This window comes from Triticum aestivum, chromosome 2D (assembly GCF_018294505.1).
Source record: "Triticum aestivum cultivar Chinese Spring chromosome 2D, IWGSC CS RefSeq v2.1, whole genome shotgun sequence".
Lineage (NCBI taxonomy): Eukaryota > Viridiplantae > Streptophyta > Magnoliopsida > Poales > Poaceae > Triticum > Triticum aestivum.
In genome coordinates, this window is record NC_057799.1 from 552,020,448 (window position 1) to 552,042,387 (window position 21,940).

The window sequence follows — 21,940 nt, forward strand, 5'->3', positions numbered from 1 at the left end:
GACCAAGAAGCTCAAGAAGATGTCCATCGAGCAAGCGCCCCGCACCTCAGAAAGCGAGCTCGAGAAGCCCTACGAAGCATGGCACGACCTAGTGTCGTTCCTCGCTGGTTGGCATCCGCCAAAGTTCCGCCAGTTTGACGGAACTGGGGATGCACGGGAGCATCTAGCATACTTTGAGGGGGCTTGCGGGGACACCACTATTAGCTCTTCGCTTCTACTTCGGCAATTCTCAGGGTCATTGACGGGCCTCGCCTTCCACTGGTATAGTCGCTTACCGGTGGGCTCCATCACCAGCTGGGCAGGCATGAAGGAGGTCTTCAAGAGGCACTTCGTCGCCATGAAGAAAGATTCCTCCATTGTCGAACTAGCACAAGTTCGGCAGGGGTGAGAGGAGTCCATCGACCACTACATCGTTCGCTTTCGCAATAGCTACGTGCGTCTTGCCAGGGAAATGCATCTTGAGGATGCATTGAAATGTGCGTCCATGGCATGTAGCAGCACTGGTCGCTTGAGGTTTCTCGGCGTGATCCAAGAAACTTTAACACACTCAGCTCAGCTATTGCATCCACCAAACTAGAGTTCGACAAGTCTCCACAGATCATGGAGCTTTACAAGAATGCGAGCGCCTTTGACCCTGCCAAGCGCTTTGCCTCAACGTCTAAGCTACCTAACAATGGGGGCAAGACAAATGTGGCGGCGGAGGCGAACGTCACCAGGATGCTTACCTCAGCACCAAGAAGTATCGTGTCCACCTTGGGTGTACGGACAGAGCAAGCTGGAGGAAGGCGATGTGCATCCGTGCAGGATCTACTCAAGAAGTCGTACATCTTTCGCTGTGAGTTGGTGAAAGATATGTTCGACCAACTGATGGAGCATCGGGCCCTGAATCTACCCGAACCTCAAAGACCTGACCAGGTAAATATGGATGACAATCCTTTGTATTGTCCATATCACAGGTACGTGGGCCACGCAATCGAGGATTGCATCGCCTTCAAGGAATGGCTCCAACGAGCCATTAATGAGAAAATGGTTACCCTAGACCCAGAAGCCGTCAATCCAGACTACCATGCCGTGAACATGGTGAGCGTGGAATCGTTGACCGCATCGGGACAAGGCCAAGCAGGCGAGCCATGACGGGTTCCGATCGCTCAGGTGGAGCATCGGCTATCCGGCCTTGTTCCCTCCACCACCACGAGACCTCTCATTACTCGGGAGGTTGCCCTTGCCACTCTCAAGAAGCAGCCTTCGAACACGATCCGTCATCATCCGCATGCGAGGGGTTTGCCTTCGCGAGGTCCTCGCAGAGCACCTTCTACGGAAGTACCGCCGCCAACTCGACGGTGGGCTGATCCAAGCCAACGCCGCACTCTGCCAAGGTTCGTCCCCAGGTTAGAGGGGGATGAGTCATTCCCTTGACAGGGGATGATACTCCCCACTTTGGTGCCATTCCAGCCCCAGCGCTGGGGGCAGGCGCCGGCGAAGGAGACTGGAGAAACCCAGGAACCTGTCACCTCTCAATCATCAGACATTGAGAGTAGCAATGTTGTCCCCAACTACATCGAGCCAACACTGGACATCATCGACACTGCGTTCAGAACCTCGAAAGGCAACTTCTACCACACCATGATGCCTTTTGGGTTGATGAACGCTGGCGCCACCTACTAGCGCGCCATGACGCGTGTCCTCGGAGGTGCCCGAGTGGTTGACCCGCAAGAAGCCGGGCCAATGCCACCGATCAACGGTAGGTTCTTAAAAAAGTACTTTGCATAAAAAAGCTTTCTTTTCTCTGGCTCTCTTTCTTCGGCTTGTTTTCTTCTTCTTTTGCTTTGCAAGAAGGGGATTTTTTGGTGGCTTATCAAAGTTCGCATTGCACTCACAATTGCATGAAGCGGACTTGTCAGTGTTTCTTTTTGTTTTCCCCTTCTTATGGATTGCAAAATCCTACAAAAAATGGCTTTTCCCGAACCACACTCAGCTGTGACGGACGATTTGGCTGCCTTGGGACTTGTCTAGTGGAGCGGCTCTTATACCCACAAAACACGACACACACCCACCATATGCTCCCAACGGCAGCGGAGAAGACTACTTGGGTTGCTTCTAAACAATGAAGCCCCACACCCCCATGCTCCTGAATGCGTCTCAGGTTCCTAGAGACTCCACATGCTCCAGGGAAGACTCTAGGCAAAAGATCAGGAGAGGGCTGCCCGGTCCAACACAAGTTGGGTTAGGTGCGTAGCCGCTTGACAACCCTGGGGCATGCCAGCAAAGCTCCAGATAAAATGCCTGAGGGTTTTAGTCCACTTAGGTGGATGACTGCCTTCCAAGTTCTCAAGGTGGCCCCTGAAGAAACATGAAGCAAACCCTCCAAGCATGTGCAAACGCGCCTCGAAAGATGAAACAATCTTCTGAAGCCCACGGCCACCAAGGCCGTCAATGAAGCAATCCTTCCAAGGGGAAACGATCCCCAGAAGTTCGCGACCACCAAGGTCGTCCATGAAGCTATTTACTCCAAGGAGAGACGATCCTTGAAAGTTCGCGGCCACCAAGGCCGCCCGTGAAGCTATTCTCTCCAAGGGGAGACGATCCTTGCAATTTCACGGCCACCAAGGCTGTCCATGAAGCAAACCTCAAGATTCCAGAAGCAAGGCCCGACGTGCAAGCAGAAAGGGAACCACTGGAAAGAAGGCGGGAGGTAGTCATCCACCACCCCTCAACAAAGGCATGAACATATGTTTTTCAACCGTTGTCCCAAAATCACATACCCTAAATACACCTTACCCAAGTTTCTGGGTTCTTGTGGCCCGGAAGGGACAATGGTGGAGTTGTGGGGTTACTCCTTGCCATGATGGGCTAGGGTACGATTCCCTGCTGCCTCTCCTGAGCATTCTAATCACGTCATCGTGATACACACATTCTCACACACAAACAAACACGAAGGGAAAAAAAGTTATTGAGTTGCGATCGTCATGGCTTTTCGACGATTCCCGTTGACTAAGTCCTTTGGCAGCCTTTTCCGACATCACACTCATAGCTAGTTTCCAATGGAAAAGCCAACATTTTAAACAAAGAAAAAACACCATTTTTTCTCTCTTGCTTTTCGGCAACTGGTTTTCATTATGTCTTTCCAGTCGTTTGGTTCCTCTAACTTTGTGCATGAGTGACTAAGTTTTTGTGCGGATGAGACACGGTGCCCACACATATGTGTGCTAGCGATGCACCTTTGGCTCGACATCACCACGAGAGCCGAGGGGCATCACCGCCCTTCAAACGTCAGCTTCACCGACAACCTCTACAACACCCATGGCGGGAGGGCTAGGGCCGAGATCCCCATTACTGAACGGTATCCTCACATGGCGCCAAGCCACGTCGCCAACATGTTGGGAACTACACTACTTCAGCCTATGCCGTTGACATTGAGGGCAGCACCGCCCTCAGTATTATCACTTCGCCGTTTCCACAACAACGACAACACCGGGGGCGGCGCTAGGCCCTCGAACATTCGCGTCGACGGTGGCATCCCCGCACGACGTCATCTTCAACACCAAAAGTCATGGGCGTCATCAACTACGGCAACACCGAGCTTCAAGCCATGATACTGACACTGAAGGTGGCCCTACCCCTCAGTCATCGGTATTATGGCAACTCTACAACTACATCACCGAGGGCAATGCTAAGCCCTCAAACATCTTTGGCGGCAACAGCAGGCTTGCACAATGTTGTCATCGCCACTCTGGTCGGCCTTGTCACCGGCCGATCACACTCAGCAATAGGGCGAGACATTGATGGAATTCCGTGTCCCGTCTGTATGGCCGCGCCGAGCTTAATTGTGGGAACAGTGTAGCGCGCCAGTGCGGCCAGCGCGAAGCTGTGAAAACCTTCAGTCTTGTCGGCTGGCACCGTGCAGCTAAACGGTCCCGACTTGTCTGATAAAACCTTCAGCGTGTGGCATGGTGTTTCGCCACGAACTGAGGATGATGTGAGGAAGCTTGGTTGACAGGCATCATGGCAGTACGACCCAACAAAGATACCTCAACCTCTCTTTTGGCTTTCGCTTTGGCCAGTGCAGTTAACGTGAAGCTATGAAACCCTTCTGTCGTGGAATTGTCACGGCAGATGTCCTTAGTGTCAGGACTTAGTCGCGAGGCCAACGCATCTATGTGGTAGCTTGAGAGGGGTTGAGCGGAATCAAGAGACGCAACACAAGACAAGGATTTAGACAGCTTCGGGCCCCAGGAAACATCATCCAGTATAGCCCTACATGCTGTTTGTGGCTAGGTCTCATTATGCTCGGAGAGAGTCACCGGTAAGCCGGCTCTTTGTGTCTAGCCCTAGAGATTGTTTCTTGCCTGTCCCTCTTGGGGTGCCCTGCCCCTCCTTATATAAGTTGAAGGGGCGGGTTACATGTGGTGTCCTATTAGGATTAGGACTAGTCTATTACAAGTGTAATCCTAGTCTGCCCCTTTAAGGGAAAATTCCTTATGTCTTTCCTCTTAAACCGGCCCACCAGAGTATAAGCTGGCCTGCTGGGCCTTGGGCCTTGTCGTCCGTCTGATCCGCCCATCGGGTCTCCAGTGAGTCAGAATGTCTAGGCGGGTTACATGTAAACCGCCATGTCCGGGCGGATCGCCAGTGAGTCGCCAAGCTCCAGTCGGGTCTCTCGTGAGTCGCCAAGTCCGGTCGGGTCATAATTTCGGCCGGGTCATACCGTGGGGTATATCCCCGACATTAGCCCCTAGTTTAATTTGGATTTATCCATGTTAAACTGATCCTGCAAAATAAACACCAGAACAACTTTGACAAGTTGCGCTCTGGGTTAAAAATTCTTGTAAGCCGGCCCCTGATCATCTTTAAGTCCTTGTCATTTCCTTCTTGATACACGCCCATGAATTCATAACAAATCTCCTCAACAGATATGTTTCAACTTTGTCAATGCAAAAAATCCGGATACTTCCTTTGAAAAATCCGGGTCAATAGGCGAGCTTCATAATCAATTTGCTGACATTGGCTCTTGGAGAGAGATACTTATAAGAAATAATCCATTTGAGTCAGCCTTCAAAGCTCTGACTTGACAAAAATATTGGTCTTGAAATATTCAACTGATATTCAGCCGGCTTAAAGATGTAGATCTTGTCGATTTATGATTGCCAAAATTGCCGGATTATAAATAAATGATGCCGGGTCATGATTGTTGCAGACACGGGGTTAATCTGGTCTGCTCCAAACTGAGAATTTGAAGATTTTTTCTCCCTTCTATGCATATCACCTGTAGCCCCCAAGTGCCGGGTTGTCATGCTTGCAGCAACCTGGGACTTGTAATTGCCTTATGCTCATGAAAACTTCAACCAGTGTAGCCCCCAAGGGCCGGGTCATTATGCAATAATGAGCATGGGACTTTGTAGATATAACCATGTAAACTTGAACAGCAACGTGTAGCCCCCAAGGGCCGGCTTAGTAAGATAATACTAAGCTGGGACTTTGTATATAATTTATCGATAATAACATCATATAATATAATCTTCACCATGGGGCTTGAACCCACGTCCACAAGGTTAAGAGCTTTGTACTCTACCAACTGAGTAGTGGACCGTTCAATATAATGGATTAATGCTTGTGTACCTTGAATTTTTGACAGGAGCAATTGGTAGCCCCCAAGGGCCGGCTCATTACAATGTGATGAGTCGGGTCTTCAATAAGTTGAGCAAAAAATGACTTTGCATTAGCCCTCAAGTGCCATGGTGCATGCTGGCAGTGACATGGGACTTGCCTATTTGATGTAACCTCAACTTGAATAATATAGCCCCCAAGTGCCGGGTCGTAAGCCTACAGCGACTCGGGACTATTCCCTCCATTGTAAAATAAATCATATACCTTGATAAAATAATAGCCATTGCGCTAAAGCGACTTTAAAGACCTCCATCATAATATTGATAATCATAATAAAAATCCAGCCATGTTGGCTATTCAAGATTTGAATAATATAATCTTATCGGTTGACAACTAGATCCGAAGTTCAAATACTCGGCGGCTCTTGGCCGATGGCGACTTAATGCGCATTCATTGTAAGCCGGAATTTCATAACCCGGCGGCTTATAGCCTTTGAGAAAATCAAGAATTGATAACCCTTTTGAGACACCAATTTCAATCTTTGATGATGGGCTTGAACTTAATCATTTATGTAAGTCATAGCTCTGTAAATACTGCACAGAGCTTAAACAACATATGCCCTGGCGACTTAACTTCACAAGTAGATCACAAGAACTCTTGGCGGTTTACTGCAGGGCGGGTCATAATATCTCATATATAACCATTGATGTGTAACAAGGAGTCACAGATAAGCCTGTTATGAATCATAACTTTGAAACATAACTATAATAATAATATCATACCTGTGATATTGAATTTTCACTGCCGGTTTATGTGACCTGTCCAGGGGTCATACCTAAAGGGTTAAGCTAAATTCGAATACGATCAGCTCCCAATGGTCATTAAAGCAGGGTACCTATGTTTGGGTTGTGCTTTGTAATAGACTCTTTTTGGTCCCTTTAATTTTTCCTGAGAACTCGAACTTTTGCGAGAGATAAATTCTTTTTGAACCGGAAAAACCGGATATTGAGAGTTTCAAAGCTTTGTGATAAACAAATTTACCTTGAACCGGATTTGAGAGCTTCAAAACTTTGTGGCAGATAAATTTCTCTTGAACCGGATTTTAAACCGGATATTTAAGAGCTTCAGTGCTTTGTGGGAGATGTCAAGTCTCTTGAGCCGGATCTAAACCGGAATCCTTCTTTTTAAGCCGAAAATTTTCTGACGGCCTTTAAACTTTTTACCAATATGGCGGTAGCCTCCGGGACCGGGTTATTTTTCCCTCCAATGACCCGGAGTTCTTGAATGCATTGAAACCGACCAATGCTGCCGAGTCATATCATTGTAGCCCCCGAGTCTCAAGACGACTCGAGGAGTTGGCTTTGAGATTCTCCATATTGACCATAGCATAAGGTGTATATCATTCGTGTTGATAGCGCGATGTGAATCCACAGAAGGTTGAGGTGACTGCGGCGGGTTATAAATGGTCCTGTATGAGCCGTGTCAGCAACTCGGCCAATGGTTCCTTCCAAGTGGCTGTTTGAACTTAACCAAACCCGTAGTGGCGGCGACTTGCGCACCTACCCATTGAGCCATCCAGTGCAGACGGCGGCTGATAAGACATCATAACTTGCCTCCAATTTGTTGGAAGAAAACCGGGCTACCCAAGCAGCGACTTGCTCATACTCAATAAACAGCTCATGCAGACAGGTGCGGCCCGGTGTGTTGATGTAGGCCAGGCCGCGAGAGACGGACGGTAAAGACGACCGCAACATCTGAGGCGGCACAGACAGATGAACCGGCCGTGGCGTTGTAAGCCGGTGCGGACGGGCAAGTCGTCCTCCTTTTTGTAAGCCGGCGTGGTCGCAGAGACGGCCACGGCGTTGTAAGCCGGTGCGGGAGTCCGTTGAGTAACGACGACCACCTGCGCCAAAAGATGTTGGAGTGCCTCCATCTCCGCGGTACAATGTCACTTTTTGTCATAAATAATTGCCCTGCATAAACAATATTGCAGACCAAGGCAAAGATAAACTTGTTCTTTAACAAAAACAATATGTGTTAATAAAACAAACTTGGATGAATATCACCTGATTCGCCCGGACAACAGATGAGTCGGCCGTGGCGCTGTAAGCCGGCGCGGACGGGCTAGTTAATGTAAACCGGGCCACAGAGGATGGTGACTTTGCGCACGTTCATTCACCGGGCAGTATGACACGGACGAAACCCCGGTGCAGAACATTGCCATCGCTCGCTCCATACCCACAATATAACACCTCATTCGCAATGAACAATTGTCCTGCATCAAAAAGTATTGCAAGCCAAAGTATTTGTTCTTTTAAAGAAAGCAATATGTAATATAAAAACATATTGGATGGATTTCACCTGATACGTCAGGCCAGTAGTTATCCACCGCGGAGTTGATGATCACCGCGGTGAAGCTGAAATTAATCACGGGTGAGCCGATCGTGGCGTTGTAAGCTAGCGCAGATGGGTGGGTCAATCGCAGGCGCGGTAAACCGCGTGGACGGGTAAGTCAGCCGAATTGTGTTGATGTAGAGTGGACCACAGGGGCGGCGGCTTGAGCGCGTCCGTCGGGCGACTTATGAGAGTGGGCGCGGCGTTGGAGCCCAGCGCGCGTGGGCGCAGACGGACGAGTCAGCCAAATCGTGGTAGCCGGTGCAGGCGCTTGAGTTGGCCATGACGTTTAAACCAGTGCGAGCCTTATGTCGACAGCATGACGTCACTTTTGTAGTGGACTTTGTCCTGATTCGTCCGGATGGGAGATGGTCCGTTCTACGCGGCAGAGGCTGCACGAGACTAGGGTGGGGATGCACCGGCAACGTGGCAGCTCAAAGCCCACCATGGCAGAGACGGTTCAACGCTAGCGGGGCACGGATCCATAGGAATACATATATGATGTCCGTGGAAATTGTGTACGTGCAAGTACTTTTTCAATCTTCCAACCTGCTCTCCACTTCCCCTTGTTTGTCTTGAGGACAGGCTAACAGAAGAACACGCAGGGGCGCAGCAGCCCAGAAGCGAAACCGAGCAGGGACGTTGGGGGCGGCAGAACTGGCTGGCGACTTGAAGCACGGTGAGGCAAATCCGGCCGGCGACTCGAGGCCCGGTGGCCCTAGGTGCGGCGGCCCAGGGCACGGGGAGGTTTCAGAGACGGCGCGGCTTATAGTGGCAGACGAGTGGTGAGCCGGAGCGGGGTGACTTGACCGCGGAGGCAAAACCGGCGAGGCGCGGGCGGGTCATGGCAGCGGTTTAGAGGCCGGGCGCTGGACGAAGACGACGCATGCATCCGAGCTCAGAGCAGGCCGGGACCAGTGAGTTGGCCAGCCGGCGTGGGAACCAGCTGCGAGGAGGAGATTGGCGCGGCAGGGCAACTCGGCGGGTCGACCCGAGGCGACCAGGTGAGCGAAACCAGGCCGTAGTAGCACCAAAAATCCTTCTTTGGGTCGTCGTTGACTTGGCTTTTTTTCCACTGTAACGAGGTACCTGGCTTTTCTTTTCCTGTACGTGTCCGAGCCCATGTCAGACTAACAGCAGCCATATCTTCAATCTTTGAACAACTCCAAAGCCTTTCTTCTTCTATTTAATCCTGGTGAGGAGTAGTACTAGTCTCACGTGAGGAGGTGAAGATCCATTGACTTTGGTCTATGCGCCCACTACTAATACAAGTAGTATTTTGCTAATTTAATCCCGATGAGCAGTATAGCTCTAGTCCTTCAGGTGTACAGGTAACACTCCGAACTTGATCTAGACACGGACAACAGATCCATCCAATCCCGTCGGTCTCGGAGTAGTAACCTGGCAGACAAATCACCTCGTGTAGATCTCGTCTCGGACTTGGCAGATTGAGACGACGAGATGGCGACGCCGCGACGCACATAGATGAAACCCTAATCCCCTTCGAACTTCAATCTCATCCTCCAAATTTTCAAAATTAACCAGCAAAATTAGGAACCCAGCCGGCGGCGAAATTTCTGAAAAGCTCGGCAACTGTTCCCTTGAGCCGGCATGGCAACTGTTCCGTCCCGGGTTATCTTGCGTGATTGTTCTATGATTACTCTTCTTCATCTGGAAAATAGCGAGCTTCTCGATCCCTGAAAGATCCCTTCAAGAACTCAACACCACCGTGCGCCAGCCCCACGGTGGGCGCCAACTGTCGTGGAATTGTCACGGCAGATGTCCTTAGTGTCAGGACTTAGTCGCGAGGCCAACACATATATGTGGTAGCTTGAGAGGGGTTGAGCGGAATCGGGAGACGCAACACAAGATAAGGATTTAGATAGCTTCGGGCCCCAGGAAACATCATCTGATAATAGCCCTACATGCTGTTTGTGGCTAGGTCTCATTATGCTCATGAGAGAGTCGCCGGTAAGCCGGCTCTTTGTGTCTAGCCCTAGAGATTGTTTCTTGCCTGTCCCTCTTGGGGTGCCCTGCCCCTCCTTATATAAGTTGAAGGGGCGGGTTACATGTGGTGTCCTATTAGGATTAGGACTAGTCTATTACAAGTGTAATCCTAGTCTGCCCCCTTAAGGGAAAATTCCTTATGTTTTTCCTCTTGAACCGGCCCACCAGAGTATAAGCTGGCCTGCTGGGCCTTGGGCCTTGTCGTCCGTCTGATCCGCCCATCGGGTCTCCAGTGAGTCACAATGTCCAGGCGGGTTACATGTAAACCGCCATGTCTGGGCGGATCGTCAGTGAGTCGGCAAGCTCCAGTCGGGTCTCTGGTGAGTCGCCAAGTCCGGCCGGGTCATAATTTCGGCCGGGTCATACCGCGGGGTATATCCCCGACACCTTTCGTCTTGTCGGCTGGCACGGTGCATCTAAACGGTCGTGAATTGACTGATAAAACCTTCCGCGTGTGGCATGGCGTTCCGCCACAAGCTGAGGAGGACTCGAGGTTACCTAATTGCCAGGCACCACGGCAACAATCATGGTCCAATAAGGTACCTCTATTTTTTTCCTCTACCTTTTCGCTTCGGCGAATTTACTCGCTAATAGCCGGAGAAGTGTGCCTCTCATAAGCACATGTCACTCACAAGTGCTCTGATAAAATACACATCAAGGCTGCAAAAAAAAATAAAAAAATTGCGCCACACTACAGGAAAAAACTTATAAGCCGTGTACCTAATACACTCGGCTTACATCGATTTAAACTCGGTTTATATATAAGCCGAGTAAAACTCCCGGCTTATAGCACTCGGTTTACAGTCGACCGGCTTATACCATATAAGCCGAGAGCCGGACCGAAAAAGCCCGGCTTATGTATAAACCGAGTATTTTCACATGGCTCTCGGTTTAATAAAGTAACATGACGGTAGCCTGATGTTAACGGCCACGTGTCACCGTCTACATAAGTCGAGTGTCGTCGTCAGGGCACAGTTTAAACATAAACCAAGTGCACCTTAGTACATATGGTTTATATATAAGCCGGGTGCAACCGCGGACGCACGGTTTAAATATAAGCCGGGTGCGACCACAAACGCACGGTTTATATATAAGCCGGGTGCAACCGCGAACCACACGGTTACTATATAAGCCGAGTTCTGCCGACAACAGCATGGTTTTTATATACATATATAAGCCGGGTGCCGGTTAACTGAGGCACACGGCTTATATAGCCCGCTCATGTGTCTAGATGGTCTATAAGCCGGGTGCCAGGTGCTGGGATACACGGCTTATATGTTGGCCCCAACCATATGGTTTATAAGCCAGGTGCCAGATAGCTGGGGTACACGGCTTATAGTCTATAAGCCCGGTGCCAGGTTCTGGGCTACACGGCTTATAAGTTCGCCGCAGCTATATGGCTTATAAGCCGGGTGCCAGATAGCTGGGGTACACGGCTTATAGGCCTTATAACATTTTTTGGTACTCGCTTCAGGGAGCAGCAACAACATATATACAGTAGTACATCTATCCAGCAGCACATATAACCAACAAATATATATATATATATCCAGCAGTACATGACCATGACCAACAAACATATATCCAGTAATACATATGTCCAGCCGTACATGAGTGCAAAGTCCACATATGCATACGTATGCAACAAAGGTTCCAAACGAAAGGACCGTAAGTTTCAGCTCCACACAGTGCATACATATCCAACGAAGGTTCACAACAACATACATACATATGCAACCAGAGGTTCACAAATTAAAGGATCATGAGTTCCAAGTTCACACCAAGCATGAACCATGCAATGAGCTCCACTGCAGCATATATGCCCACCGTCAACGCCATCCACAATGCAAACCTATAAGTCCATTATCACACGCATGAGTTTCTAAAGTTAAGTTGCAAAGATGGATAAGGCAAAAGAGTCAACAAGCATCAACATATGAGGCTCAAATAGAAGCTAGGAAGTATGTACAATATAAGCATCAACACTTGTGGACTCTACCATCAACAATGCACAAGTTTTAAGTTGAGAAGCACAAGCAACGAGAATACACAAGCATCAACAATGGACAAACATGGACGACTACCTCAAGTGACCATTGTTGCGGGGAGGTCGAAGCGACATGAACCGTAGTGGGTGTCACTGGACTTGCTTGGCCAGGTGAAGATCCACCTACCACACAATTATTCGAGCCTTGTCCCGACTGAGAAAACTTGAAGCACGAGAGGATGAGATGGTAAGATTCATGATCTTCAAGCATGAAGGGTAAGATGCATGATTGAAAAGTTCAAAGACTTACAAAGTTGAAATTAGGAAGAGTCGGAAGAGGAGGAAGAACGGGCAAAGTGGAACCCTGCATATTATTTCTGAGTTGAGCAAATGTCTCCTGCAGGATTGCCTGTTGTTTAACCATGAATTCTTGCTGTTGAAACAGGGCCTGCTGCATTTTCATGGCTTGCTCCTCTCGAAGCCTGGCATTGGCCTACAATATGCCATCACAACAAGTTCACCATCGTTGCAATACAAAGAAGAAATCACAAGGAAGGTCGATGAAGCAAAAGATACCTCGAGTTGATGGAGCATGCGCAGCCCAGGCTGTGGGCGACGCTCTATAGCAGGACCTGAGCTCGACGTGGTAGCACGGAGGTGAGAGAGTTTTGGGATGTCCTTCTTACGGATGGCACTGTCGCCAACATATAACCGACCACCCTTCTTGTCAGCTCCCGACTAGAGGGAAATTGTAGCGTCAATGTCCTGTGAGGCCGGATCAGAGTCAGGCCCGTTGTGCTCCTTGAACTTCCCACTTTATGCATCAATCCTCAAGCCAGCGCCTGGGTTGACCCACCCCCCTTCCAATTTCTTTGACTTGCGGGAGAGACATAATCCCTGAAGGTATTGAGCTTCTCTTGGCCCTCACCTCTCTCCCTATTCTGCAATAGAAGCAATAATATCCATAAGAGCACAAGTTTAGAAGTTGAGAAGCCGAATGATATTATTACCTTCTTCTGCACGTAAGCGTGGAGGTTGAGGTTGCCTTGAAGGTGTACCGGACCACCCATCAAGGCACGCCGCTCCAAAGCCATTCGATGTTGGGCCCTCCACTCCGGGTCTATCCATTTGGATATGATTTGCTGGTAGCAAGGAACATTGTTGTTGCACCACGAGGGAACCACCTGAAGTATGCCAAATACATCCAACTTAGGAATGAAAGTAAGTTGTTTTGATCCAGGCAATCATAAGTAAAATGAAACTACCTTCATGTACATGGAACGGGTGAGATGCACTCTCCGGGCTAGAGACTTTTTGAGAAGCATTTTGCGTTCGTGCGCGAAATACTTCACCACAGCATCAACGCGCGCCTCATAGGGCATGTCTTGGACAATCTTCTTGGCAATCGCCTCCACAACCTCATTAGCTTCATCCTTCATACCCTCGGCGCAAGTAAAGAAGTCCTGCCAAAGAGCATAAGAGGATAAAACAGTTATTAGTGCAATGATTTTAAAGATTGGCAAAGAAATAACTATGAAAATTGACAAAGAATTTTACCCAAAATTCATTGACCACCCGCTCAGCGGCACTACCATACACCCTGCCCCACTTGTCTTTGGTATCCGGAGCTCGTTTCCAATGCTCCCAAGACCAAGCTGGCTCCTCACCGTCTCCTATGAGGACCAGGCCAGGGTAATAATGCCTGCAAAGACATCCAATGATGCTACTTGGCTGGCGTGGCACTTTTATGTCTTCTCCATCAACCACCAAGGCCCTGCACAATGAAAAGGCAAGTAAGTTAGTATCTGCAAAAATCTTAAAAGTAAAGACGCAAGTAAGAGTCCACACAAACACTTACCTCAGACCGACTGGTTTGACAATGAGGCCCTTATGTGGATATGGTCTCGAAGGGAGCGTGGACACCCCATGCAACCAGATTTTGCTCTCCTTAGGAACCGGCCATTCCATCTTCTCTCCCGATGTCTCCACCTCATACTCTCCCTCCTCTAACTCCTCCACAACCGGCTCCTCCTCCCTCTCCTCCTCCGACTCCTCCCTCTCCTCCGACTCCTCCCTCTCATCCTCCTCCACAACTAGCTCCTCCTCCGCTTCCTCCTCCGATTCCTCCTCGGAATGGACAGAGGGGATAGGGCTAGCAACACGGGATACAGTGGTACGACCACGTCGTCTACCTCAGGTACCATCCACCGTGGCTCGCTGTGTAGGTTTGGCCCTGCCTGCCTGTATGGAAGTTGCCGCACCGGTGCCCTTCTTTATGACCCTCCTCACCTTGCCTAACCTTTCAATCACATTGCCAATGCTTGCAACTTTGTTCCCTTTGTTCCTTTTGTTGCCTGGCATCTTTCAGTCACCTGCTATGAGAAAGAGTAGTTCAATTAGTTCATGTTGAAAACTTCATATGCAAAACTAAAGCAGTTTAGAAATGGATGCTTAAAAGTTCATATGCAAAAGTAGAGCAATTCAGAAGTCCATGTTTAAAAGTTCATATGCTATCATAAAAAAATCATATGCATAAGTTCAAAATCATAGGGCGAGAACTTGGCAAGAAGCACAAGTTCATAGTGCATAGAGTTGTCTTACAGCTAGAAGTACATCAAGTAGGTAGCTCGACAAAGTTTACATTCAGGAGTACAAGTTCATAGTACATAGACTTGGTTTTCATCCAAAAGTACATCATCACTATCGCACGCGTCTCATTGGTACAAGGTCATAGTACATAGAATTATTACAAGTTTCAAAAGTCATAGTCCTCGTCGTTTGGATCATTAGTTAGCCTGAGAGTTTCATCATCACTGTCGCGCATATCGTCCCACCATTCTGGAGCATAGTCTGGAGGTGGACCATTTGGCTCATCGTCTTCACCTAGACGGGCTCGTTCAAGTAAATTCAGGTCCATCGGTGTAAGCAAAGCAATGCAATCCTAGAGTTAAGAAGTCAACTAAATACAACAATGAAAGCCTGGTGTAAGCAGAGCATATGCAATATGTGCGCCATGACACGAATCAAAATTAATCCTAATGTTGGATCGAATGGAAAAAAGAAGTGAAGAGTACAGTGAATCCTAGAGGAGATATATAGTGCTTGTATAGGGTAGCTCGAAATTGAGAAGTTAAAAAAGGGGATGAGTGCATACTGCGTCCGTTGACGCGCGCGGTGATGTACGCTGCCGCCGGTGACCGGTGCCGCTGATGCCTAGCTAGCCGCGACCTGCGAATGAGGGTTGTGTTGGGTTCAGTCACAGAGAGAGAGAGAGAGAGAGAGAGAGAGAGAGAGAGGGACGGCGAGGGTTGTGTTGGGAACCTATTGCTGTGCGCGGCGGCAGCACGGTGCGGCTGCTTCAGATCCGGGAGCCGTGGACCATGCTGACGGGAGAGCGGGGGAGGAGGTAGCGGGGGCTGCGCTGCGCTGCCGGCCGGCGAGGCGGAGATGAGGAGCAGGCGGAGGGAGGGCGGGCGGCGGAGGGCCTCAACCCTAGCGAACGGGGAGGGGCTGCGGCGCCTGTGGGGGGGGGGGGGGTGGGTGGTGGCCCGAGGAGAGGTGCGGCGCGGGGGAGAGACCGGGGAGGCGCGGGGAGAGACAGTTGGGAGGCGCGATATTTGGCCCAAAATGAGTATGCGCGCGTTTATTTTGGCCAAGTCCCGCGCTCACTATAAGCCTAGTGCACAACGGTAAGCCTAGTGTCAAAGGAAAATACACGGTTTATAAAAATAGTTTCTTCTTTTCTTTCAAGAAAAAAAGTTTATTAGTTTTACTTTTAATAATTTATGTGTTTTCATTTTATTGTATCTTTATGATACTTATTATATTTTTCTTTTTATAATACTTTTTATTATATTTTTATTTAATTGTTCTTATAAATGATACCCTCTCCCCTTATTTCATTATTTCCACTCTTTAAAATATCGGCCAATATTCTGGTAAAAGATTGGGCGTGTTTGGAGCAGGCCTCAAGTGCGGCTGCTTGTAAACTACAACATCTCCGATGTAGTCTCTTGGTACCGAGAGGGAGCGAGTCGGGTTTGTGAAGGAAGTGCGGGCCCGGTTACTCCGTTTGCCTCGAAACTTTTCGTGCTATCAAAGGAGGCCATCGAATGACACGTGTCAGGCCCCCGCATTTTTCAGACCCGCCTGGTATATTTGAGACATTTATTGCACAGCTAGGGTTTCGATGCCGGAAATTACAGATCTACAAGGCGGCACATGAAATCATGCCCAGAAGCGACATGTAAACTCCTATGTAATGTATTTGCGACATGCGTAGGCCTTTTGCAGACGAGGGAGGGGCAAGCCCAGCCACCGAGGAGGGCAAAATTACCTCGGGGCCATGCCTGATCCAATCGTTTAAATCCTTGGAAAATCGTATGATGCCGGAAATCCTCGGGAGCTGGCACGGTGTCATAACATGGCCCCTGTAGGGTGTGGTAAAAGTTTGGGAGCATTTCGAGTAGGGCTCACGTGTGACCGCTTGTAAACTACACCATCTCCGATGTAGTCTATGGGTACCGAGAGGGAACGAGTCGGGTTTGTGAAGGAAGTGTGGGCCCTGTTGCTCTGTTGGCCTCGAAACTTCTCGTGCTATCAAAGGAGGCTATCGAATGACACGTGTCAAGCCCCCGCATTTTTCGGACCTGCCTGGAATATTTGAGACAATTATTGCGCAGCTAGGGTTTCGGGGCCGGAATTGCAGATCTGCAAGGTGGCACATGAAATCATGCCCAGAAGCGGCATGTAAAGTCCTATGTGATGTCTTTGCGACATGCGTAGGCCTCTTGCAGACGAGGGAGGGGCAGGCCCAGCCACCGGGGGGCAAAATTACCTCGGCGCCATGCCTGATCCAACCGTTTAAATACTCGAAAACTCGTACGATGCCGAAAATCCTCGGGAGCTGGCACAGTGTCATAACATGGCCCCTGTAGGGTGTGGTAAAAATTTGGGCGTGTTTCGAGTAGGGATCACCTCCGGCTGCTTGTAAACTACACCATCTCCGCTGTAGTCTCCAGGTACCGAGAGGGAACGAGTCCGATTTGTGAAGGAAGTGTGGGCCATGTTGCTCCATTGGCATCGGAACTTATCGTGCTCTCAAAGGAGGCGATCGAATGACATGTGTCAGGCCCCCGCAATTTTCGGACCCGCCTAGAATATTTGAGACATTTATTCCACTGCTAGGGTTTCGGCGCCGGAAATTGCAGATCTGCAAGGTGGCACATGAAATCATGCCCAGAAGCAGCATGTAAAGTCCTATGTGATGTCTTTGCGACATGTGTAGGCCTTTTGCAGACGAGGGAGGGGCAGGCCCAGCCACGAGGGGGGGCAAAATTACCTCGGCGCCATGCCTGATCCAACCGTTTAAATCCTCGAAAACGTGTATGATGCCGGAAATCCTCGGGAGCTGGCGCGGTGTCATAACATGGCCCCTGTAGGGTGTGGTAAAAGTTTGGGCGTGTTTCGAGTAGGGATCCCCTGCGGCTGCTTGTAAACTACACCATCTCCGATGTAGTCTCTAGGTACCGAGAGGGAACGAGTCGGATTAGTGAAGGAAGTGTGGGCCATGTTGCTCCGTTGGCCTCGAAACTTCTCGTGCTCTCAAAGGTGGCCATCGAATGACACGTGTCAGGCCCCCATATTTTTTGGATCCGCCTAGAATATTTTAGACATTTATTGCACTGCTAGGGTTTCGGCGCCGGAAATTGCAGATCTGCAAGGCGGCACATGAAACCATGCCCAGAAGCGGCATGTAAAGTCCTATGTGATGTCCTTGCGACATCCGTAGGCCTTTTGCAGACGAGGGAGGGGCAGGCCCGACCACTAGGGGGGCAAAATTACCTCGGCTCCATGCCTTACTTCGCGTTACCGAGTGCCCGTGTCTTGGCTCTGGACGAAGAGCAAAGCACTCGGCATAGAGTGAAGTTTCAGTAGTTGCTTTTGCATGTCATCATAATATGGGTACGCTAGGGGGTCGAAAGTCATATAAATATTAAAGTGGCGTTAAATTTAAAGATTCAGAAATAAGACCCATGAAAACTACTAGTCGACAGAAAATAGGGGAGAATAATAATACTAATTAAGTAGTAAATATAAATGCAATGAAAACCATCTGAAATCAATTTTGCATAAATGTTATGGGTTGGAAAAAAATCCGCAAATATGTAAGCCTAGTGCTTTCATCGGGCACACGGCTTATATGTCCTATAAGCCGAGTGCTTGGGTGGGGCACACGGCTTTCATCGGGCACACGGCTAGTGCTTTCATCGGGCACACGGCTTATATGTCCTATAAGCCGAGTGCTTGCCCGGGGTACACGGCTTATATGTCATGTAAGCCGAGTGCCTGCGTCGGACACATGGCTTACAGGATGCTCCGTGACGGCACCGTCAGCCACGTCCGTTGCGGACATGTGGCAGTCTGTCTTTGCCGAGTGTGTGCTGGAAGGCGGGTGATTTTTCGAGTAGATACCACGTGGTTCGTATAAGCCGAGGGTTTTTTTTGCAGCACTCGGCTTATAGGTGACGATAAGCCGAGTTCTTCCTGTTTACCGGGTGTTTTGTACCCTAGACTCGGCTTCGAGGTGCATAAGCCGGGTGCCCGAAAAATAGCACTCGGCTTATAGGCTAACACACGGCAAAACTGAACCACGTCCTAGATTCATGGTATACATGCAGCTAGAGCAATGCATGTGGAATAAGTAAATTATACCTTAAGGTTCTTGGGGCGTGGTTCGGTGGGCGACGGGATGGCGGCGAAGAAGAAGGGGTCGGAGGCCCTCCCGCGCCGCCGCTGGGTGAAAGTGAACAGCTGCGCCGGTAGTGAATTCCCTTCCTCGCCGACGGCGACAGCGTTAAGCCTCCTTCCCTTCCCGGTGGACGGATCCTGCCGGCTCTTTGACCAGCAGTGAGAGGAGAGAGAGGCCAACAAAGTCTTGTTTAGATCTGGAGAGGGTGAGAGAGTGTGAAGAGAGCAACTACAAGCGCTGAGGCTCCAGCGTGTACATATATACTGGAGAGAGAGTGTGAAGCGTGCAAACCCTAGAAAACAAGCACCGAGGCTGCAGCTTATACGTGATGAGGTGATTATACGGTCACTACGAGATCGTATAGCTCCGTATCCATCCATTTTGACCAGTCAAAGAATCCTCCTGGCACAAATTATGCTCAAGTGTAGTTATCGAACCCGAGACCTCAAGTTTGATGAGCGAACAGGCTAACCAGCTACAGAACCCTCCTATTATGTTCAACGAGAGGAAAATAACCTTTTATACATTCATGCATTCGTGTGACAAGCATGCCGTGTTTTTTTTTGTGGGAGTCATTGCGATTTAAATCATAATCGTGTCATGTGGCTTTGGTGGTAAGACTATCCACAGTGGTGCAGAAATAATGTAGCCTTAGTCACCTTACTTCTCTCCACGTAGTACATTGGGTCCCACCAGTCAGAGGGTGAAACAAACAAATTAATAAGAAAAATTAAAAGCGCCCGCGGTGTATCTGACCTCACACATCTCGCTACTGCTCGAGAACACTGTCCAATTGATCCCTCTATTCGCTCACGTACTATTTTAAGTGAATCCTTATTATAACATGCACACAATTTTGGGCACTTGTATTCGACCTAAGTCAGTGTGCCACCGTATCTCGTACTTACTACTCCCTCCGTCTAGGTGTAATAAGTCACGTTAGAAGGTGCAGCGGGACCAAGGTGCAAGCAGATTGGAGGAGAAGGAGAAACTTGACCGGTCATTCCTCCAATGAAAGCCCTGATTTCTGTCTCTAAACGCAACAATTAATCCAAACAACTAAGAGATGCCGTTTTAGATACCATGCAGGGCCACATATTAACTCGCATGCAAGCCGACTTTGATTTCTTGACTGATCAACGCGTAGTTGCGCTCCATGCATTGGGTTTTCGGGGGAGATAACAAGGCAGAGTAAGGAGCGTTTGGTTACATTGCTTAGGCTGGTCATACTTCCTCCATTCTAGTTTATAAGGCTTATCTTAACTTTTTTGTTTTTTCAATTTAGAGGGCTCATCTTCATCTCATTTTTAGTTTCCAATGCGCATTAAATCTTTGCATGCAAGAATTAAAAAGGAACACACTAATGCATGTAATGTTCCTACTCATCTAGTGGCCAAGCATGCATGCACTGTAATTAATCCAAATTAATACATTAGTTTAATTGGAGTAATTTTGTAAAGTACGAGGTACATTCCTCCACTCATAAAATGCCTTGGTTGATGAGATTTGAGCCCTATAAACCGGAAGGGAGGGAGTAGTGGTGAGTAACTTAGACTAGTAACATGCATATGTTACTAGTCTATGTCACTAGTGTTGGGGAACGTAGTAATTTCAAAAAAATTCCTACGCACACGCAAGATCATGGTGATGCATAGCAACGAGAGGGGAGAGTGTTGTCCACGTACCCTCGTAGACCGACAGCGGAAGCGTTATCACAACGCGGTTGATGTAGTCGTACGTCTTCACGATCCGACCGATCAAGTACCGAACGTACGGCACCTCCGAGTTCTACACACGTTCAGCTCGATGACGTCCCTCGAACTCCGATCCAGCCGAGTGTTGAGGGAGAGTTTCGTCAGCACGACGGCGTGGTGACGATGATGATGTTCCACCGACGCAGGGCTTCGCCTAAGCTCCGCAACGGTATTATCGAGGTGTAATATGGTGGAGGGGGGCACCGCACACGGCTAAGAGATCTCAAGGATCAATTGTTGTGTTTCTGGGGTGCCCCCCTGCCCCCGTATATAAAGGAGCAAGGGGAGGCAGCCGGCCAAGGGGAGAGGCGCGCCATAGGGGGGAGTCCTACTCCCACCGGGAGTAGGACTCCTCCTTTCCTTGTGGGAGTAGGAGAAGGGAAGGGGGAAGGAGAAAGAAGGAAGGGTGCGCCCCCCTTCCCTAGTCCAATTCGGACCAGATCATGCGGAGGGGTGCGGCCACCTTTTGAGGCCTTTCTCTCCTTTCCCGTATGGCCCATTAAGGCCCAATACGAATTCCCGTAACTCTCCGGTACTCCGAAAAATACCCGAATCACTCGGAACCTTTCCGAAGTCCGAATATAGTCGTCCAATATATCGATCTTTACGTCTCGACCATTTCGAGGCTCCTCGTCATATCCCCGATCTCATCCGGGACTCCGAACTCCTTCGGTACATCAACATACATAAACTCATAATAAAACTGTCATCGTAACTGTAAGCGTGCGGACCCTACGGGTTCGAGAACTATGTAGACATGACCGAGACACATCTCCGGTCAATAACCAATAGCGGGACCTGGATGCCCATATAGGCTCCCACATATTCTACGAAGATCTTTATCGGTCAGACCGCATAACAATATACGTTGTTCCCTTTGTCACCGGTATGTTACTTGCCCGAGATTTGATCGTCGGTATCTCGATACCTAGTTCAATCTCGTTACCGGCAAGTCTCTTTACTCGTTCCGTAACACATCATCCCGCAACTAACTCATTAGTCACAATGCTTGCAAGGCTTATAGTGATGTGCATTACCGAGTGGGCCCAGAGATACCTCTCCGACAATTGGAGTGACACATCCTAATCTCGAAATACGCCAACCCAACAAGTACCTTTGGAGACACCTGTAGAGCACCTTTATAATCACCCATTTATGTTGTGACGTTTGGTAGCACACAAAGTGTTCCTCCGGTAAACGGGAGTTGCATAATCTCATAGTCATAGGAACATGTATGAGTCATGAAGAAAGCAATAGCAACATACTAAACGATCGGGTGCTAAGCTAACGGAATGGGTCAAGTCAATCACGTCATTCTCCTAATGAGGTGATCCCGTTAATCAAATGACAACTCATGTCTATGGCTAGGAAACATAACCATCTTTGATTAACGAGCTAGTCAAGTAGAGGCATACTAGTGACACTCTGTTTGTCTATGTATTC

General features: G+C 49.0%; 1 protein-coding gene and 1 long non-coding RNA gene across 2 annotated transcripts; both read right to left on the bottom strand.

Moving 5' to 3' along the window:
• Positions 1 to 12,123: 12,123 nt before the first annotated feature.
• Positions 12,124 to 12,699, bottom strand: LOC123049935 (uncharacterized). Its single transcript, XR_006423689.1, has 3 exons — positions 12,569 to 12,699; positions 12,303 to 12,485; positions 12,124 to 12,215 (listed from the first exon to the last, which is right to left on the bottom strand). It is a non-coding gene; the product is annotated as an uncharacterized lncRNA (long non-coding RNA).
• Positions 12,700 to 14,508: 1,809 nt separating this feature from the next.
• On the bottom strand, positions 14,509 to 16,840 carry LOC123055913 (uncharacterized). The gene is made up of 4 exons (XM_044479724.1): positions 16,830 to 16,840; positions 15,314 to 15,511; positions 15,147 to 15,220; positions 14,509 to 14,875 (listed from the first exon to the last, which is right to left on the bottom strand). Exons 1-4 carry the CDS (start codon positions 16,838 to 16,840, stop codon positions 14,748 to 14,750), a joined length of 411 nt encoding a protein of 136 aa, XP_044335659.1. The 3' UTR covers positions 14,509 to 14,747.
• Positions 16,841 to 21,940: the final 5,100 nt, after the last annotated feature.